This window comes from Chaetodon auriga, chromosome 22 (assembly GCF_051107435.1).
Source record: "Chaetodon auriga isolate fChaAug3 chromosome 22, fChaAug3.hap1, whole genome shotgun sequence".
In the NCBI taxonomy this organism is placed as follows: domain Eukaryota; kingdom Metazoa; phylum Chordata; class Actinopteri; order Chaetodontiformes; family Chaetodontidae; genus Chaetodon; species Chaetodon auriga.
Window position 1 is genome coordinate 18387623 of NC_135095.1, and position 18521 is coordinate 18406143.

At 44.3% G+C, this 18521-nt stretch overlaps 1 protein-coding gene across 1 annotated transcript in view; it reads right to left on the minus strand.

Moving 5' to 3' along the window:
* Nucleotides 1-11413: 11413 nt before the first annotated feature.
* The window catches only part of LOC143314870 (thyrotropin-releasing hormone-degrading ectoenzyme-like), a 131450-nt gene continuing 124342 nt past the window's right edge, over nt 11414-18521 (minus strand). Inside the window, exons 18-20 of the mRNA XM_076722150.1 lie at nt 17277-17417; nt 17089-17170; nt 11414-15028 (exon numbers count right to left, since the gene is read on the minus strand). Of these exons, the coding sequence (XP_076578265.1) occupies nt 14876-15028; nt 17089-17170; nt 17277-17417 (376 nt within the window). The 3' untranslated portion in view covers nt 11414-14875. The remainder of the gene's footprint in view (nt 15029-17088; nt 17171-17276; nt 17418-18521) is intronic.

Below are 18521 nucleotides of genomic sequence, written 5' to 3' on the forward strand. Positions count from 1 at the left end.
GCTGACCGTGTTGGAAAGCAGCCAAACCACAAAGTCTGACTTCCCGATGAAGAAGAAGATTAGCTGAAAAAAGCAGCTGGACGCGATGGTGAGTGACGTCACTCAGAAAGACAGACGCTGCTCAAACAGATGAAGCCTCAGAAACACAGGTGACACCTGAGCCAGGAAGCACCGTGAAGAAGTTCAGCTTTCGATCCAACAGTTTCTCCAAATAACGTGAAACTTGTGTAAGTTTACTTTGAATCTGCAGGAAACGAACACTCAAACACTTCTGCCCTTTAAAAAGAGATCAGCTCATCTGCAGACGCTGCAAATGCCAATAAAATATTTAGATTGTCATTATGGTTTGTTTTTATCTTTAAATCATCATTACGACACACACACACACACACACACACACACACACACACACACACACACACACACTGTGAGCGATGTGACATTTCTAAATTCCTGTTCCAGCGGTTCTGCATGGCTGGACGCTTTAATAGAAAGTTTCTGCAGAAATGACAAAGTGTTTTATTGGTCTGGTCTTTATTTAAAAAGCAGCGCTGCAGGAGAAACACGCCTGAAACACAGCAGACAACATGGAGCAGAAACGTGGGATTAGGGAGAAATGGGTGGCGTCTGTTTGAGCCTTGTCTGTTCTTTCAGTGGGGACAAGATGTCCACATCAAACGAGGAAGAGGAGCTTTGAGAGGCCTCAGAGAAACACATTAACCTTCCCTCACAGCCTGTTCTGCCTGCAGGACACTCACAACGAAACACAGAGCTGTTATGGAAGAATACAGCCAAAAGCTGTTTTACATCAACATGTTTGTGTTATTAATGAAATTCTCTTTCAGTGTTTGTGGTCTGAACAAAGCACAGAGCAGCAGTGACACCTACAGACATGGAGTCACTCAAAGCAGCCCGGCTTACGACACACGAGCAAACCTTTACGACTTTAACGATCACAACGATCAGTTTCAGATCAATCACCAGAACCAGAGCTCAGCTGACTCTGCTGCATCTCAGAACCGCTGTGAGGTCACTGTTCTTCTATTTTAGGCTACTTCATACTTCCAATCCACCACATTCTAAATATTTTCTTCACCACATTTATGTGTTTTAGTTACGTTGCAGATTCACATTAATAATACAAAATACAATCAACAAATAAAAGACTATTAACATCAGGTTCATATCTGAAGGTTTCAGGCAGGGTTTGGCTTAATCGTTCCACTTTTTATTCCGTCTCTCTCCGACTCTCCGGCTTTCCTCTCCCCTCTCAGGCTGCACTGAGCGTTCGTAACGCTTTGATCTTCTTCTTGCAGTATGTATATTGTCTGTAAAACCCTCTGCTACACTGGCCCTGTTTAAGTTTAAGAGGAGGAGGAGGAGGAGGAGGAGGAGGAGGGTACGGAAATAGACAGAGAGGAGAAGAAATAAATAAGAGGTGAACAAACAGAAGAGACAGAGAGAAGAAGATGGAGAGATAAACTAAAATCCATCGTTATTACAAATGCATAGAAACAGAAAGAAGAAGAAGAAGGAGGAGGAGGAGGAGGGCAGGAGGAAGAAGAGGAGCTGAAGGGGGTCAAGAGAAGCTGATGATGGAATGAGAGGAGAAATAAGAAAAGGGGAAGAGTGTAGCGGTGAAAAGATGAATCGCAGTCAGAGGTGACCTCCATTACCCTCTCTGCTCCCTTTCTTTGATGGAGAGAGGAGCCGAGGAGGAGAGTCGGAGGTGCAAAAACATTACTTAAAGAAAGCACACAGAGAGAGCGCCGCGGATTTCATCAGGACTTCATTAAACCCGCGGAACGGAAAAGAGAATTTAACCACATTTAATGGGAAAAGTCACCGACAAACAAATGAAGGGTTAAAAAGGAAGGAGGCAGCGAACGACGGGAGGAGAGACGAAGAGGAGGAGGAAGACGTGTCAGTCAGCTGAGTTTCAGTCCAGCTGCTGCAGTGGACGTGTCTATACTCTGAAAAACACACACTCTGTATTCGATGTTTTTGCCTTTATGTCGGCGCCCCGGAGTTTCACATTCATTCGTCTCCACCTGCACACATGGAGCACCTGCTTCCACACAGCCAATCACAAACTGCCTAATTTTAAACCACACACTGACCTCTAAAAGACAAATTTAAAATGTTTCTAAAACACATGAATGGAAATACCATATTTCCTCAAATAAAGGCCGGGTCTCAAACAGTGGCCGGGGGCATGTTCACACAAACAGATAAAGGTCAGGGAAAACACGAGGGTGGATAAACTCCAGGTGCCTGCTATGGTTATGCACCTGTGGTGATGACATCACAGCTACCTGAAGGAGTGTCAACTCTGCTCTTGTCTTTGTATCTTTGTAAGGACCAACTGAGGCCTGTTTTCTTCAAAGGCTGTTTGAGGTTCTGGACTTTTCAGGGTCGGAATTAAGTCCAGCTCAGGATCAATGAGGGTCCTTACAAGCATAGTACAACCCTGTGTGTGTGTGTGTGTGTGTGTGTGTGTGTGTGTGTGTGTGAGAGATAAGCATTACTCTGTCAACCCTGCTAGCATGAGGACAGAGAAAGTGAGAGACCACACACACACACACACACACACACACACACACACACACTGTTATCTTGTGTGTCATCGTGTTCCATTAAAGAGCTTCTTCATTCCTTATCAGCTCAAAGCTCAAAGCTCCACACACACACACACACACACACACACACAGCTATCACTAGCAAACAGATCAGAGGGGGGTTGCTGTAATGTTAGCTTTCTCACATGATATAAAGATGGTGACGAAGGCTGCTGAGACCATCAGCAGGCATCATAAGCTGCTCCTGAACTCTGCATCATCCAGACAGCTGAACTGTCAGTGTCACACAGCAGATCGACTGTAAGAACAGGTGTTCTTAGCTAGCTGTTAGCATGTGTGAAACCAATAGAAATAATAACTCTGTGTTTGACTGAAGGAGCTGCAGTGACGCCGCAGAGACGCATGAAAGACGCAGGCGTGATGATGCGTCTCAGCTGTCCACTGTCCACGGCGCATGCTAATGTCAGGTGTAAACAAGGCGTCGGCAGGTATCACCTGCTTCACGTTCTTACTGAAGAATCATGAGGTCTGATTGGTTTAACTATGATGACAGTCAGACAAGTCGTCCAACTCATTCACACCGGGTTTGACGAGTTGTCATCCGGGCTGGGGGAGAAATAAACTGCCTCGCTTTGTGAACATACAGTCAGTTTTATAATGGATCAGTGTGTCCTGTGTCTGATGACGCCACGTGGGGAAAAGCCTGCAGTCAGCTCTTTACTGTTAGTCCAGTTTAAATTTAATCTGAACTGAAGCTTTAGCACATGTAAACATACTGACTGTCATTATTTGGACTTCTGGCTCTTTCTGCTGGTTCAGTTAAGTCTCGTTTACACTGTTTACGAACGCGAAGTCTTCGGCACGCTCTGGTTATCGGGGACAGTCAGACGTCTCAGACGCATCAGGCTCCAGCATCACGTGGTCGAACTCGTATTTATTTATATTCTGAGGTGGAAACCAGCAGCTGGAGCCTGTTTCAGCCTGTTTGTTTACCTGCCGGTTGATCACCGGGGGTGGGGGGGTGGGGGGGGTGTTGAACCCCCCCCAGCCCGATGACTCTCATTCTGATTTGTGTCAAAATAAAAGCTCTGTGATGCTCTCGCCTGGATTCACAGTGAAGTGTTCTGCAGATGTCGATGCTGCCTTCATGTTTCGAAGCGTTCTGGCTCTGAGACGCCGGATTGGCCATCAGATGTTTTGTATTGATGTTTTTTGGCAGAGTGCTGTTTGATCCATGTCAAAGCTGTTTTTCTCTCTCAAACACTGCCAGTGCCACGATAGTCGAGTTTAATCCCAGTAAAGTTTGGTTTAATCCCAGCCGAGTGTTGTTTAATCTCATTACTGTTTGTGTCTTTGACAGTTTATTTATATGCAAAAGCAAATTCATACAGCAGCAGGAACAATGCTGAGCTTTAAAGGAGCTCTTTTTTGTTTGTAGACCAAATGAAAGTTTGGGATTTCATTTGGAAACTGAAGAAGAAGATAATCAGTTTGACATTTAATCCACTGCTTCAACGTAGACGCGGCTAATTGGATTGGGACAACATGAGCGTAGAGAAAAAAGCACAAAGCTCCACCAGTAAATTATCAGAGAAACCAAATGCAGCCGCAGCTCTTTTATCGGCGAATGTTGGCAAAACTCAAAGATCTGCGAAGCCTGTCGAGTGCAGAGCGGTCCAGTGTGTTTACTGCAGGTTAATGAGTGGACGTTAGCAGGTGAGCAGGGAAACTGGACACAGACGGAGAGAAACCAACGGAAAAAACACGTTAGGACATAAAATACATGTTCAGTGTTTGGGCGGCGACGGTTCACGCAATCATGGCGAACCTTCGCGGTGCGTTCAGGGCGAGTTCAGCCCGGAAACGTTCAGGCCACACTTGGTCAAAGGCTCAGAGGAAGAGGACTCATCAGGTTTAGAAACAGACTTGTTGAAACCTCAGACATCACAATTAAAGACAATAAACGTGTCACTTGAATGTGTCATCGGTTCAGTACACACTTGTTAGTAGATAATAAAAAAGTGCTGATTGGTGGAAAACGTCCCGCTGTGATCACGTGATTGGTCGCTACCTGCAGCAGCTCAAAGACTTCTGTGAATTTTTGCAGACACACAACAAAGTGTGTGATCACACACACACACACACACGCTGCATATATTCACAGCAGAGTGAAGGTGACAGAGTGAATCTATTTTAACAGCAGAGGAAATGAATAAACACACACACGGAGTGTTAAAAACTCCCAGGATTCACTGCTCTGCAGCGGCGAACGCTGGGTTAGTCAAGCTTTGAACACTCAACAGAAAACACACATTTCATTCTCTTCAGTCTCCTTCAGATTTACAGAACTGATTCCAGAGCAGCTAACAGTGAGCTTCTCATGTACAGGAGGTGCGTTACCTAAAGAAAGTGTTTAACTCTGAACGAAACGGTCGCCTGTTTGGTTCGAAGCGCCGTGTTTCTTTACACGATCCACGTTAAAGTTCAGCAGCAGGAAGTGACAAACTCCAGCTTCCTGTTCCTGAAATTCACTTCCAGATTTATCTGCTGTTTACCTTTCTGCAGCTTCCAGCTCCCAGTCTGTGTGTGTGTGTGTGTGTGTGTGTGTGTGTGTGTGTGTGTGTGTGTGTGTGTGTGTGTGTGTGTTGGTAACTGCGCTCATCTGATAATCAGCCACAATTACATCTCAACAGAAAGAGACAGTGAGGAGGTGGGTGGAAGGAGGAGTGAACTATTGATATGCTAATATCTGTCTCACACACACACACACACACACACACACACACACACACACACACACCCCTACGTTCCAGTGTGACAGCGGGAGAATAGAAGGTTTCATTTTCTGTCCCGCAAACCTTTTATTACAGCGAGAGACTGAAACTGCTCATTAGAGGCACAGAGAGGAGAGCCGTGCTGCATTCAAGTGAATTCATGTAAATGGAAGCGCAGAGTCGGTGACGAAGCCTGACTGTTTAATTATTATTATTATCCGGCACATTTGGAGCCTTTAATGTCTTTTCGCTCCAAATAAGACGTGCATAAGGAGCACTTAGGCTCGCTGAGATTGATTTCTGTATAATGAGCTCGTTCTCTCGGGAGGTTCCTTCTTTATGTCGACACCTTCAACACTTCAGGCCACAAACTGTGAAACTTCATCTGAACAAACTGTTCCTGAACGCAGCCTGAAGGCTCGTCTCTAACTGTGCCCTCACGAGCCTCTGACTTCAGTTTGTCCCACGTCACTGACTTGACATTCAGTGTTAGCATCGAGCTAGCATCGAGCTAGCAGCTGCGGAGAACTTGATCACGCGTCTCTCGTCTGGGCACTAACGGGCTTCCATACCGCCTGGCTCCCACAGTGAAGTCAGTTTGATGTTGAAACTTTCTTTAAATTGTAGTCAACAAGCCACACACACACACACACACACACACACACACACACACACACAAACACAATGTAGTGATGTCAGATTAATAGTGCTGAGGTGCGTTCAGGGCCTCAGGCTGCAGATAGAACCTCAATCATCCATCACCCCTGACTGCTGAGATAATTACTACACACACACACACACACACACACACGCAAACACGCACACACACACACACGCACACACACACACACACACACACACACACACACACACACACACGCACACACACACACACAAGCAGATTCTGTCATTTTCCTGTGTTTTCTCCACTTGTCTCGAGGAAACAACCAATTTCCTTTGAACATTTCAATTTACCTCAAAGCTCGCTCGCCCTCCGTCAGCCTCGCTCTGTCTCTCTCCTGATTGGTCGGGGATGACATGCTCATCAACAGCTGGTCATGAACTGATGTTTAGTCAGTCAGGTTTTCCAGGTACAAACAATTCAAAGACCTCATCCAATCAAAGGTCAGCAAACAAAGTGACGTTTGGATGCTAAAACTTGACATTTTAATCAAGTTCTGAACCAACTGATCTGCACTGTGCACGTGTGTGTGTGTGTGTGTGTGTGTGTTCAGTTTCCAGACTGACCACATTAATATGCAGATCTTTGTCTCTTCCTCAGCTCCTCTTCTGGATCCTCAGATGAGTCACACTGTGCAAACACAGACGACGGTCTTGAACGCCTCCTTCAGTCTGACCGCTGCCGAGCGCCGCCGAGTGGACTCAAGATGTCTGACTGTGACGACACATTCGACAGTTCCTGATGTTTATTTTCATTTTTAGCTGCTTGGACAGAAAGAAAAGACGTGAGATCTGCTTTCTAATCACAGCTCAGCGTCGTTTCAGAGTTTTGGTCTCATTTTCACATCAACTCGTTTTCGTGCTCATAAATTTTATCAGCATTTCTAGTTTTACTGAGAAAACAAGCAAACATCAAATCAGAGTGTTTCATGATCAGGAGGCCGTGAATTAAAACGCTGAACAGCGTCCGAGCCCAGAGCTCCGGCAGTCACACGCACCATGGCTTTGTTTTCCTTTTTAAAACTTTATTAATAACACTGCTGTGTGACAAAATGCTTCTGGCATCATGAGCCAAACCTAAATGATCAATAATAATCAGCACTGTTATTTATATTTATAGCTGCTTCCCAGGTTTCAAAGGACAGGCTGACAGTTTTCAGTGAGGGAGGCTAGCTAACGTGAGCTAACGTGAGCTAACGTGAGCTAATGTTAGCTCATTTACATGAAGTTAATGTTAACGCTCATGTTAGCTGACGTCTCTTTACGTAAGGACGGACGGACGGACAGACAGACGGAGCTTCTGTCCATCCCAGTCTGATGTACTGTGTGTTTCTCAGACGTGTGATGGTGGAAACTTCACGCTGGAGCACCGAGGACACGTTCAAGAGCAGCGATGACACATGTTTTATGAATCATCACAGAAGTTCTGCAGAAAACTCTACTTTTTTTCACGAGTTTGTCCTTTCAGAGTCTAAAAAATCATATTTTAAGATTTTTCGGCTGCTTTTAACACTCGTTCGTCGATGTTTCCAAAGCTTCTCCGCAGACGAGCCTCATGAAGTTATGGAAATGAGAAATTATGCAAAAACCTCCGAGTCTGTTTCCATGGCAAAGTGGAGTAATACTGCTGTTGGACTGTTGTGACTGTTTGCTCATTAGACAGAAACAAAGGCAGAGGATACTGAGCACACACACAAACACACACACACTCACACACACACACACACACACACACACACAGATATCAGTCAGTGAGTTCAGTTTTAGCGTCTCAGTGTGAACGAAGCCGAACTGAAATTAAATTAATTCAGTTTGCAGAGATGAAGAAATACAAATGAATATTTAGTCTGAGTGTGTGTGTGTGTGTGTGTGTATGTGTGTGTGTGTGTGTGTGTGTGTGAGAGTGTGTGTGTGTGTGTGTGTGTGTGTGTGTGTGTGAGTGCTTCGCCTCGAGGAAAATCAGCTCAGCTTTCATTCATATTGAAATGAACCAGTGAGAGCGAAGAGAAGGATGGAGGATTAGGAAGACGTAAGAGAGGAGAGGAGGAGAGGAAGTAACGAGAGAAAGGAGGTAAGGAAGCAAGGAAGAGGAGGAGAGAAAAGGAGGAGATGGGGAAGGAAAGGAGGAATTGGAGGGAGGAGAATAAAAGGAGAAGAGAGGAGGAGAGAGGAGGAGTCAGTGTGACATTATGTGTTTCTTTGTTTTGCTGCTGTCAGACACACACACACACACACACACACACACACACACCAAACTGCTGTCAGAGGTCGCAGCAGATTTTTAATCACACAGGCACATCCACGTCACACCGACCGCTCAAATCCTGAGCTCAGGTGTGTTTACCTGGCCGGACAGCGTGGCTCAAACAAGCAGCTGGAACTGCTAATTCTATGCTAACGATGCATCAAACCACAACGTGGAGGGTGAGGAGAGAGACTGTGGACTGTGTGAAAAACAGAAAGAGGTACGGAGCAAAGACGACAAATCATCGCCTCGTTAGTTCAACTGTTTTTACTTGAAGTTAAATTTGAATTTAATGAATTTAGCTAAAAGATCAACACGAGGATTTTTTTAGTGTTTTGGTGAAATACAGACATGAACGTACGTCATATAAACAATGTGACAGGTAACAGCCGTCACGATCTCACGGTGATCGATCGGCGTCATCGACGAGCAGCGAACGTGAACGCTCCTCAGTGATGAAGAACTTTTATTATTTCTACTCTAGCTGTTACCATGGCGCCCGTGGATTATGCTTGTTATCAGAAAATGAATTAGTTTTTTTCTCTCTGTCCTCCATTAAACTGTGTGTGTGTGTGTGTGTGTGTGTGTGTGTGTGTGTGTGTGTTATCTAAAATGAGATTCCTCTGAACGGACAGAAGACATTTAGAATAATAACAACTCACAGTTTTTCTCTTCTACTCGTTTCCTCCTTCACCTCCTCCTTCGTCTCCTCCTCCTCCTCCTGCTTCTTTCTTCGATTCCTCCTTTCTTTCCTTCTGGCCTCCTCTCCTTTTTCTTATCTCTATGCTCCTTTTCTTTCCTTTCTTTTCTCCTCCTCCCTCTTTTCTCTTTTCTTTGCCGTTTCTTCCTCTTCTTGTTTGTCTCTTTCTTTTATTTTGTCTTTTCCATCTTTTCTCATTGTCATTCTTTCTTCTCTTCCTCTCTTTCTTTCCTCTCTTTCCTATTTTGTCTTTTCCATCATTCCTCTCTTCATTTCTTATCTGCTTGTCTTTACTCCTTTTCTCTTCCTTCTTTTCATTCTTTTTGTTCCTTTTCTATCAACCTTTCTTTCTTTCCTCTTTCTGTTCTCCTTTCACCTCCCTCTTTCTTACTTTCTTCTTTGCCTCCTCCATCCCTTCTTCTCTCTTTGCTTCCTTCCTTGTTTCTTTACCTCCTCCTTTCCTTGTCTTCCACCAATCTCTCATTTCCTCTCTCCTTCATTGTTCCTCTCCTCTTCCTATCCTCCTTCTTCCCTCCTTCACTTCTACACTACCTCTTCCTCCTCCGGCTCCTCTCAGCGTGCTTCTTCTTTCCTCTTTCATTCCGTTCTTTCATCTTTTTTTTCAGATTCCAGAACAGTTTGGACGCTGCGTTAAAGATCAATAAAATAAAATCAAACTCAAGTAAAAGTACTTGTGTAAAAATGTACTAACCTACATAAAAGTACAACCTAAGTCAGTTAAAACGTGCTCTGAGGAAACGTTCATTTGAAGAACACCTGAAGTGTGAATCCAACGATCCGTCGGTCCTGATCCACATGAATTCCACCTGTACAGACGGACTTTGCAGCCTGTGCTGATGATCACTTCTAAATATACGGCGGCCTTCTTCTGCAGAGCCTCGCTACAATTAACCAGAGAAGAGGATAAAACTCGGACAATTAAACACAAATGACCAACAATTATGAAAGAGAGTTATGGACGCTGTGCAGCGATCAGCGAGGCCACAGCGATGAAATAACTGTCAGTTCAACAGCAGAGTAAAAATCACAGAGGAGACGCGTTAACAGCATCGACTGCATCGACCCCCCCCCCCAACAAGCCCCCGTCAGGTTAGAAAAGACAAGTTGTACAAAGTGTCAGGAGATCTGTCATCAACAATGGATCAATGGATCAGCTCATGGGGGACAGAAAAGTGACCTGCAAACAGGTGAATTCGGAGCTCAACCAATAGGCTGTTTGCAGATGATGTCACGTCACTTGCAGATGGAGGGCAGGAAGTGGTTTTCTGCACAGGAAACATTTTAACACACACTCTTAATGCAGATCTTTTGCATCAGTTACATTTTGCTCAGATCGATCAAAAGTACCAGAAGTTGTTGTTTATAAGGTCAAAACTGTGAGAAATTGACTGAAAAGTCGCTGCTCTTCATAAGTAAAGGTCACACCCAGCACACGTTCTGAGTTTCTGTTTGTACCTTCCTCTCATATCTAAGCACAGTGAGAACTTTCCTCCACCTCGTCCTCTGCAGATTTCTGAATTTAACGTCACGTGACTGCAAACGACCTGTTGAACGTTAATCATAATGAGACCAATCACAAATCCAGAGACAGCTGACGGCTCTTCCTGTCGGCCTCAGTCAAACGCACTCCGTCACCAAAACTCCGAGAGCTCCTGTTATGAACTCGGCAGAAAACAACAGATTCAATTAGCTGTGGAGCAAACTGTCCGACTCCTTCGTTCCTACGAGCCTGAAGTGCTCCTGTTCGTCTCTCTATCGTCGGCTCGGCTCGTTTCTCTCTCTGTCACATCCTTTCTCAGTCCCATTAATCTCCCTGCACACAAACACACAGCGTAAACTCTCACTGTGTATCCACGCTGAGATTTCCCATGATGCCGCGGGAAAACAGCGGAGTCATTCATCACTGTGGATGACGTTTAGAGAGATGTCTCACACACACACACACACACACACACACACACACACACACACACACACACACACACACAGAGGGAGCTCTGGAGGTTGTTGGTTTGAATCCTGACACTCTGTTCGCTCTTCTTCTTCTTCTTCTTCCTCCCTGGAGTCAAACAATGAAAACTGGCTGTCAGCTTCAATCTGTCGTGATGTATTTGGGGAAAAATGGGACACCTGTTCACACTGTTTCCATCACAACCAGCAACCATCAGCATCGCTCATCAGACAGCGACACTGACAAACTACTACTTCTAATCACTGCTGCTGTGTTTAAAGGTCCAGGATGTTTCGTAAGAGATTATGACAATAAAGTTATTTTGAATCTTGAAACCTTGACAATATTATTAAAAGAAAACTTCACAGAGGAATAACACATCGATGGACGCCGTCTTAATAAAGAGACCTCAGTGGAGGTAAGTCATTAGTCGTCACTGGATTGAAACAGACTGGATCACACTCAAGGTTAACCACTTTAATATCATCCAATCAGAAAACACAGGAAACCACAGCAGTGCAAACAGGAAGTGGGATTAAACTCTGCTCTGCGACTTCCTGTTTCCGTCACATTTTGGTCACACGTCGTCATTACCTCACCGTCACCGTTACGATCGTAACCGTCACGAACGCCGTTTTCTTCTTCAACATCTTCAAATTCCACACGTTAATTTTAAATATTATATTCGTATGATTTACAGTGTTTGTACACGGGCAGATTTGTTGTGTGCTTCATGTCTGAAAAGCAAATTTCCCTGACAGGACAATACAGGTTCAAAATGCACGGAGTAATTAGCAGAATAATTAGAATAATACTAATTAGCTTCTTCACATCATCAACAATTACTGACTGGAGCATCATCATTAAATCTGTCACCGTCCTCAGTCCTGATCACAATCACAATAATTTGAATTACCATTTTAATCATCATGACTGGCACATCAGTCATCATCGCCATCAGTGCTGCTGTTCATCTTCATCATCATCATCCTCATCGCGCACTCACTCGCGCACACACGCACACACATCACTGGACACACAGTGTACAGAAGCAGGCAGGCCCATTAATTCATATATGGCTCAATTATTAACATCAAAGCCGGATCTAACAGAAGAGGAATAACTTCAAAAAGTCTGTTCAGCAGGACGGAGGTTCAATGCACCAGACCTTCAGAGCTTCATCAGGATTCACTTTAAGTCCTTTTCCAATATTCTTTAAAGTCTCCAAGTTGACCCCCCCCCCCCCCCCCCAAAAAAAAATCATACGTCCAGCTCATCATTTCCAAGACTCTTAACATCAGTAACATTTACATTTAAGACCTCCACAGTCTGTAAAGTCCACCGTGTGGGACTCTTAGCTGTGGAGTCCACGACGCTGTACAATCCATCCGAATGTGTTGACCTGTGGAGTCGTCACACCTTCTGTCTCACAGTCACAGAGCACTTTGTGTCGTATACTCCGTCGACTCCATCGCGCCGTCGCATCTGTCAAACTGAGGAGATCATCTTAATCGTACGTCTCGCTGCAGAGCTCAAGCTGTGATTTCCACCTCGCCATGAAATCCATCACACCGCAGAATCCCTCGTCACAGAACGCCACGCTCCAAACAAAGCTGTCCGTTGAAGAACCCGTCGCAGTTAGAATCCATCGATTTGTGAAGTTCAAAGCCCCGCGAGGTCCGCCAGGCCGTGAGTTTCATCAATCCACCACCCCGTGAAGTTCACAGCCCTGCTGACTGGTATCACGCCACAGAATCCATCATGCTGCAGAATCTGTCACGCTGTAAATTCCTAAACTACGTCCAGTCGTGTCACCAAAACTGTAACAGTCCACTGATGATGAACTTGTCTTGTCCGCATGTGAACAGTCTCATTTAAAAAGCCACATCGTCTGCATATAGTGACACTCAGATGATCTCGGTTGTCGTTTTTGGCCGTTTCTTTGCCCAAATTTGACTAACATCCACTCATTTCTTCATAAATCTGGGGAAGGGAAAAAGGTCTGACTAAAAGCTAACCACTGATTGGCTGAAAAAAATATCTTTCCTTCCAGCAGCCGAGGCCGATGTGCTTCATCCAACAACTTCTTATTTTGTGCTTTTTAATTTGGTCAGAGTTTTACTCTCCAAGGGTGCAGTCAGTCAGAGAGGCGGTCTGTCAGTCTTATAGTCACATGACTCAATAGTTACTGTCAGGTTTTACAAGGTCACTAAATAAGGAGGAAGATCATTGGCTGAGAGACTTCTGGTAGGTGGAGTTTAGGCTGTGTCGAATTGCTGCTGTCTGTCACTTCACGGTCTGAATTGTAAATGTAAAGTTTGTACTTTGTAGTGTCTGACGATGAATCAGAATCTCACAGAATGAGTTTTGGCTAAAAATTCTATGATTCAAGGCTTCGTCGACGCTGACGGCCGACGCCATCAGACACGAAATCACGTTAAATGGCCAAAAGAGAAGCGACTGAGTAAAGAAGGGAGTGATTTCTGACACAGCTACGTTGGACAGTGAGCTCAAAGCTTAATGCTCTGGATCATGTGACCTACACTTTGAAATTTAAGGGCTATTCTCTCTCTTTTGTTTCTCTCAGTAGTAAAATCAACAACAGAAGAAGAAGAAGAAGAAAATACCAGTTAGAAGCCTTTTATGTGAGAGCACTTTGTGCCTGTTAATGTGTTTCCCGGCTCTGCTGGTTCATCACTACCTTTCAGTCACTCCTCCACATGTGGCATCCTCTTTATTACGAGCTTTTATACTCAAAGTGCATTTCTGAGCGGGGCCCCGGCGAAGCCTCCAAACCCGCTGATATTTTCCAAACTGCTGTAGTTTTTGATCCTAAAAACAAAACAAATCTGCTTTTTAAACTCAGGCTGAAGCTGTTTGAATGCTGCGCAGAGTTAATGAGTTTGAATGAGTCCTCTGAGAGCTGTGATCAGAGGACATAGAGTCCATGTAGTGTTAATTACAGCTCTGTTCAGTGATCGACATGCTGCTGACTGCTGGGAAATCTGGATTTTACTGTCAGCTGGTTTAATGTCGCCAACACGGGAAGGTCCAATTTAAACTGTTCTGGGTCTCTGGTAACTGAGGAATTTGGATTAGAGCCGACGGGTTAGAAAACACAAGCTTCAGCTTTAGTCGGCCGATCAAAACGCAGAAAATTACAGATGTGACTGAGTCTTCAGCGTGTCAGACGCTGTGCTTGTTCCTTTAAGAGCGAAACGTTTTGGTCTGGAGGTTTTCTCTGGATTGTTTTGGCTGATTTCAGCTCAGTTTCAGGTTCAAATTAGACAAAGTTTGAGTTTCAGACCTGTGAAAACCTTCAGCTCGGACACGAGAAGCTGCCGGTGAGCTCGCCGCCTCGCCGTGATGAAGCTGATGAGACGGCGTCTAACATCTGTGTCACCTGACCAAACACCTGCAGCTCAGGTTGCATTTCGTACGTCTGACATTCAGCATTTCATGTATGTCAGGAAGGTTCAACAAACTTTAATTCTGGATTGATAATATATGAAGTCGATTGCAGTGAAGCTCCTGAAAACAACATATTTCACTTTGACAATTTCAAGAATTTTCTGATCATATCTGTAACATATTGGATGAGGCAAGCTGCTAGCTAACAATTACTGAATCAGTGACTGCTAGCTAGCTGAAAGCTTTTGTTAGCTAAACTTTACTTTTGGCAGCGCAGAAACCAGTTTAATCACATCAGCCACACAAAATCCATCTGAAATAAAAAGTTTGAAAACACATTTCTTTAAGAGCAAAACCAGAAGACAAAACAGCCGAAAAACCAGTCGAGTCAGTCTGTCGCTTCATTCAGTCTTTTTTTTCATTCTCTCTGACTGCGTCTGTAAGCTAGCACTGCATTAACTTTAGCTTAGCAGTCAGTTTGCAGTCGCTTCACTCCAGTCAGCTGGTGCAGCGTTAGCCGAGGGTGGAGCTCGGAGGTTTGCGCAGCCATTGGTAGAACTGCCGCCGGTGGAGGCGGTGCCAGCGCACGTTGCCCTCAACGATCTCCAGCGCCCGCGGTAACGCAGGTCCCGCCGCCACGCCGCTGGACTGGATGAACTCCTTCAACTGAGGCGAGAGAGGCCGGGAAGAAGAGGGAAGGAGAAGGGAAGATGATGGGAGGAAGGAGGAGATGATAGAAGAGTAATTAGAAAAACAGAACTCCACTGTGACCCTGAGGAAAACAAGAAAGACAGAAACACTGCTGCCCCCAAGAGGATGAAAGGTTTATTACACCCCACAATACGAAAATCTGTTTTCAGCTTTTTGAATTCGCTCACGCTGATTCGCACTCAGACTGGTGGCAGCTGAGGCTCATGGGTAGCGTAGTATTTAGACCTGTCTGCCATCAAAATGAAATCATTTACCTGCTGGTTGAGAGCTCTGTGCCTCTGTGTGAAGCAACATTAAGAATATTGTTCAGATAAGAAAATTAAATGTGAATACAGAGGCAGCACAAGGAGCGTCCACATACTTTTGGCCACATATTTCAAAGACCTGATGGACAGAAAGCCGGCGGGTCAATCTCTAAAGGTTCCTTGATGTTTTAGTGAAGAGAAGACTTTCCTTTTTAATGACGGCTAAACGCTAACATTCCAGCATGAAAATGTGAATTATTAAAGCTAAGCTGTCCTTTAAAAGGTTGGTAATTCAAGAGAAACTTTCTTTGAAAGCTTCACAATTAGAGGTAAAATTTCCAGCACACACGCGGACGTATCAAAGCCAAACTCTGTCTTAAAGGACGTAATTAAACGGGCGCTTTCCTGCGTGAGAGGTGAGGTATGAAAGGAAAACTTCTGTGTCGAAAGAGAAACTTTGAAGGAAGAGAATTAATTTGATTTTTTCAGGAAACTTCGTGTTGTTCAGAGTTTGACATATTCACTGGAGCGAGGTGGAGAAAATCCATCCCCTCAGCTCCCTTTAATGCCTCGCTTTGTTTCCTCTCCTCTATCTGCTCCCTCTTTCCTTTCCGGCCTTCTTCTCCTCCGTCCGGCGCTTTCGGTTCCTATTTTCTTTCCACTTTGCGGAGGGAAAATAAAAAGGCTCATCTTTCTTTTCATCTCGTCTTTTTTTGTATTCCCATTTTAATTTGTGGCGGCTGCGTTCGGGGGCTGCACAGACGCTGAAGCCCACACTCAGCCTGGTTTTAACAGGAGTGGGAGACCGCAAACAAAATGGTTTCATCACACAAAAAGAAGAAGAGCAGACAGATCCTCACATTACCCACAAGCCTTTATGTGGAGAAAGTGAACGTTCAAAACAAACTTGTGCTTTCATAATATTTCTCATTTCTTCTTCTTTGGGTTTCATGAAAACCACCAAGTTAAATAAAACATAAAACCGTGAAGCAGAATGAATTACAGCCAGAATCAACACCATCAACCAACCAGCAACAGGCTCTGAACTCAACCCTCTGATGACTTTAGACATTTCTGGACGCCGCCATTAATCTGAAGGCTTTGAGGTTCTGCTGATGACTCGGCCTCTAAAGCCTCCATACTGGGGTCCAGATGCATTGAGAGCCCCTGCAGAGCGAGCCCACGCTGAAGCTTCATTCGTTTCTTTCAGTGAAATCACAGATTGGAGGATACGAGCAGTTAAAAGGTCTGAACGACGTCAGTTAAAAAGGCTTTGCAGTGATTATTTAACGAAGGACGAATTTATAACAATGTGAAGTTTTTCTTTGAGAAGCAACAAGTGGACTTTTTAAAGAACGTGTCAACAGCGAGTCAAAAAACACACCAAAGTTTACAAAATTACAGATTTAACTGATTTAAAAAGGAGAATTATCATAAAGTCATTCATTATTTATGTTTTCTTACAGACAATATTTCAGCGTTTGACTTCCTGAACTGCTGCAGAGTTTCAGCCAATGAGGCGCTGAAGGTCAAATAAATGAAGCACACCGAACATACCAAACCGTGTACTCTGTGTACTGTTACTCTGAGTGGAATCAGTTATTCACTGCACACAAAACGCTCTGTAATCTTCACTTTCTGTGTTTGTGTGTGTGTGTGTGTGTGTGTGTGTGTGTGTTTATGTGTGTGCGTGTGTGTGTGTGTGTGTGTGTGTGTGTGTGTGTGTGTGTGTGTGTGTGTTTATGTGTGTGCGTGTGTGTGCGCGCTCACCTCATTGAGCTCTTTGTCAGTATTCAGAAACTCGGTGACTCCCCCGATGAGCTTTGAATTCATGAACAAGGCTTCACCGTAACTGGACAGAGACAGTGAGAGAGTCCACGTTAACAAACAATAATTCATTAATGTCTTTACAGTCAAACACAGAGGACAGGCGGACAGATGGACGCTCCGTCCCTCACCGAGCGTTGAGGACGTCCCACTTTTCTCTGAAGTACTTCCAGGCGAGGTTTCGACCCTGAGGGTTTCTGCCCACGTGGATGATGACGTCGATCACGTCCTGTTCTGGGACCAGGTCAGAGGTCAAAGACAGGTTCAGTAACCTGGGAGACACAGAGAGACAGACCAGCTGAGTGATGACGGGAATTACAAGGTCAGAAAAATACAGAAACTAAATTCACTATAAACTGCACATTGAAAGCTGCAATGAGGCGGTCCTGTGTGCTATCACATATTAGCATGCTAAAGATTCTCCCAAAGAAATGTTAGCATGGTAATATTTGCTAGCATGCTAAAAATGAGCCTGTGGGTCACATCTGAAAAGGTTTACTTTGGCTAGCATGTAACAAACAATAAGCTGCTGCTTTATGGGATGCTAAAACATTAGCCTGCGCGCCTTGAAATGTTTTAGCATGCTAACATAAAACATTAGCTGATGGCGCATGAACTTAAGTATTTTATAATCTGTACATAATTAGCATGCTGAAACATTAACCTGAGTCCTTTTCACTTTAGTTTAATTTAGCTTAGCATCTTAGCTCTCTCCTCTTATTCATGGTAATATTAGTGAGAAACGTTAGCTAATGTTTCACAGCATTCTAGCAAATCTTACAATGCTATGTTTGTTAGCATGCAACAATCTTTTTGATATTTTCGCCCAACGAGCCAAAAAACATCAATCAAAAATGCAACATTAACTATGAATGGAAACATTAATACGCGTTAGTAAAAAGGCAAAAAACAAACTTTTTTAAAGCGTCGGTCGGGTGAGACGTTTTTGTTCTTCAGCTCTTTCTTGTCCTCAGAACGTCCTGGTATTAAAGTGCTAAACACACAAACAGGCTGCATATCTGTGCATGTAAAACTGACAGAAAGGTCAGGCTGTCTGCTGGAAACCGACGTTTTGTAGTTTTAGTGTTCGCGGCTCAGCTGGAGGGCAGAGCTGTCAGACACGAGTCGCTCCTCTGAAACGGAGACACTTTGATGGAGGGAATTACAGAAAGTGTTTGTTTGCGGAGTCCCGATAATTCAGAGGCGTAAACACAGTAATCCAAGTTTCTAAAGTGTTTCTGAAGATGTGAGACTGAACAACACAAACAGAGTTTCACCACAAAAATGATGTTCGCTCATCAAACATTGTGATCAGAGTTTCCCTTCATCTTCTCCCACTTTCTGTTTCCATTTGTCTGTCCTTTCAGAGAGAGTGT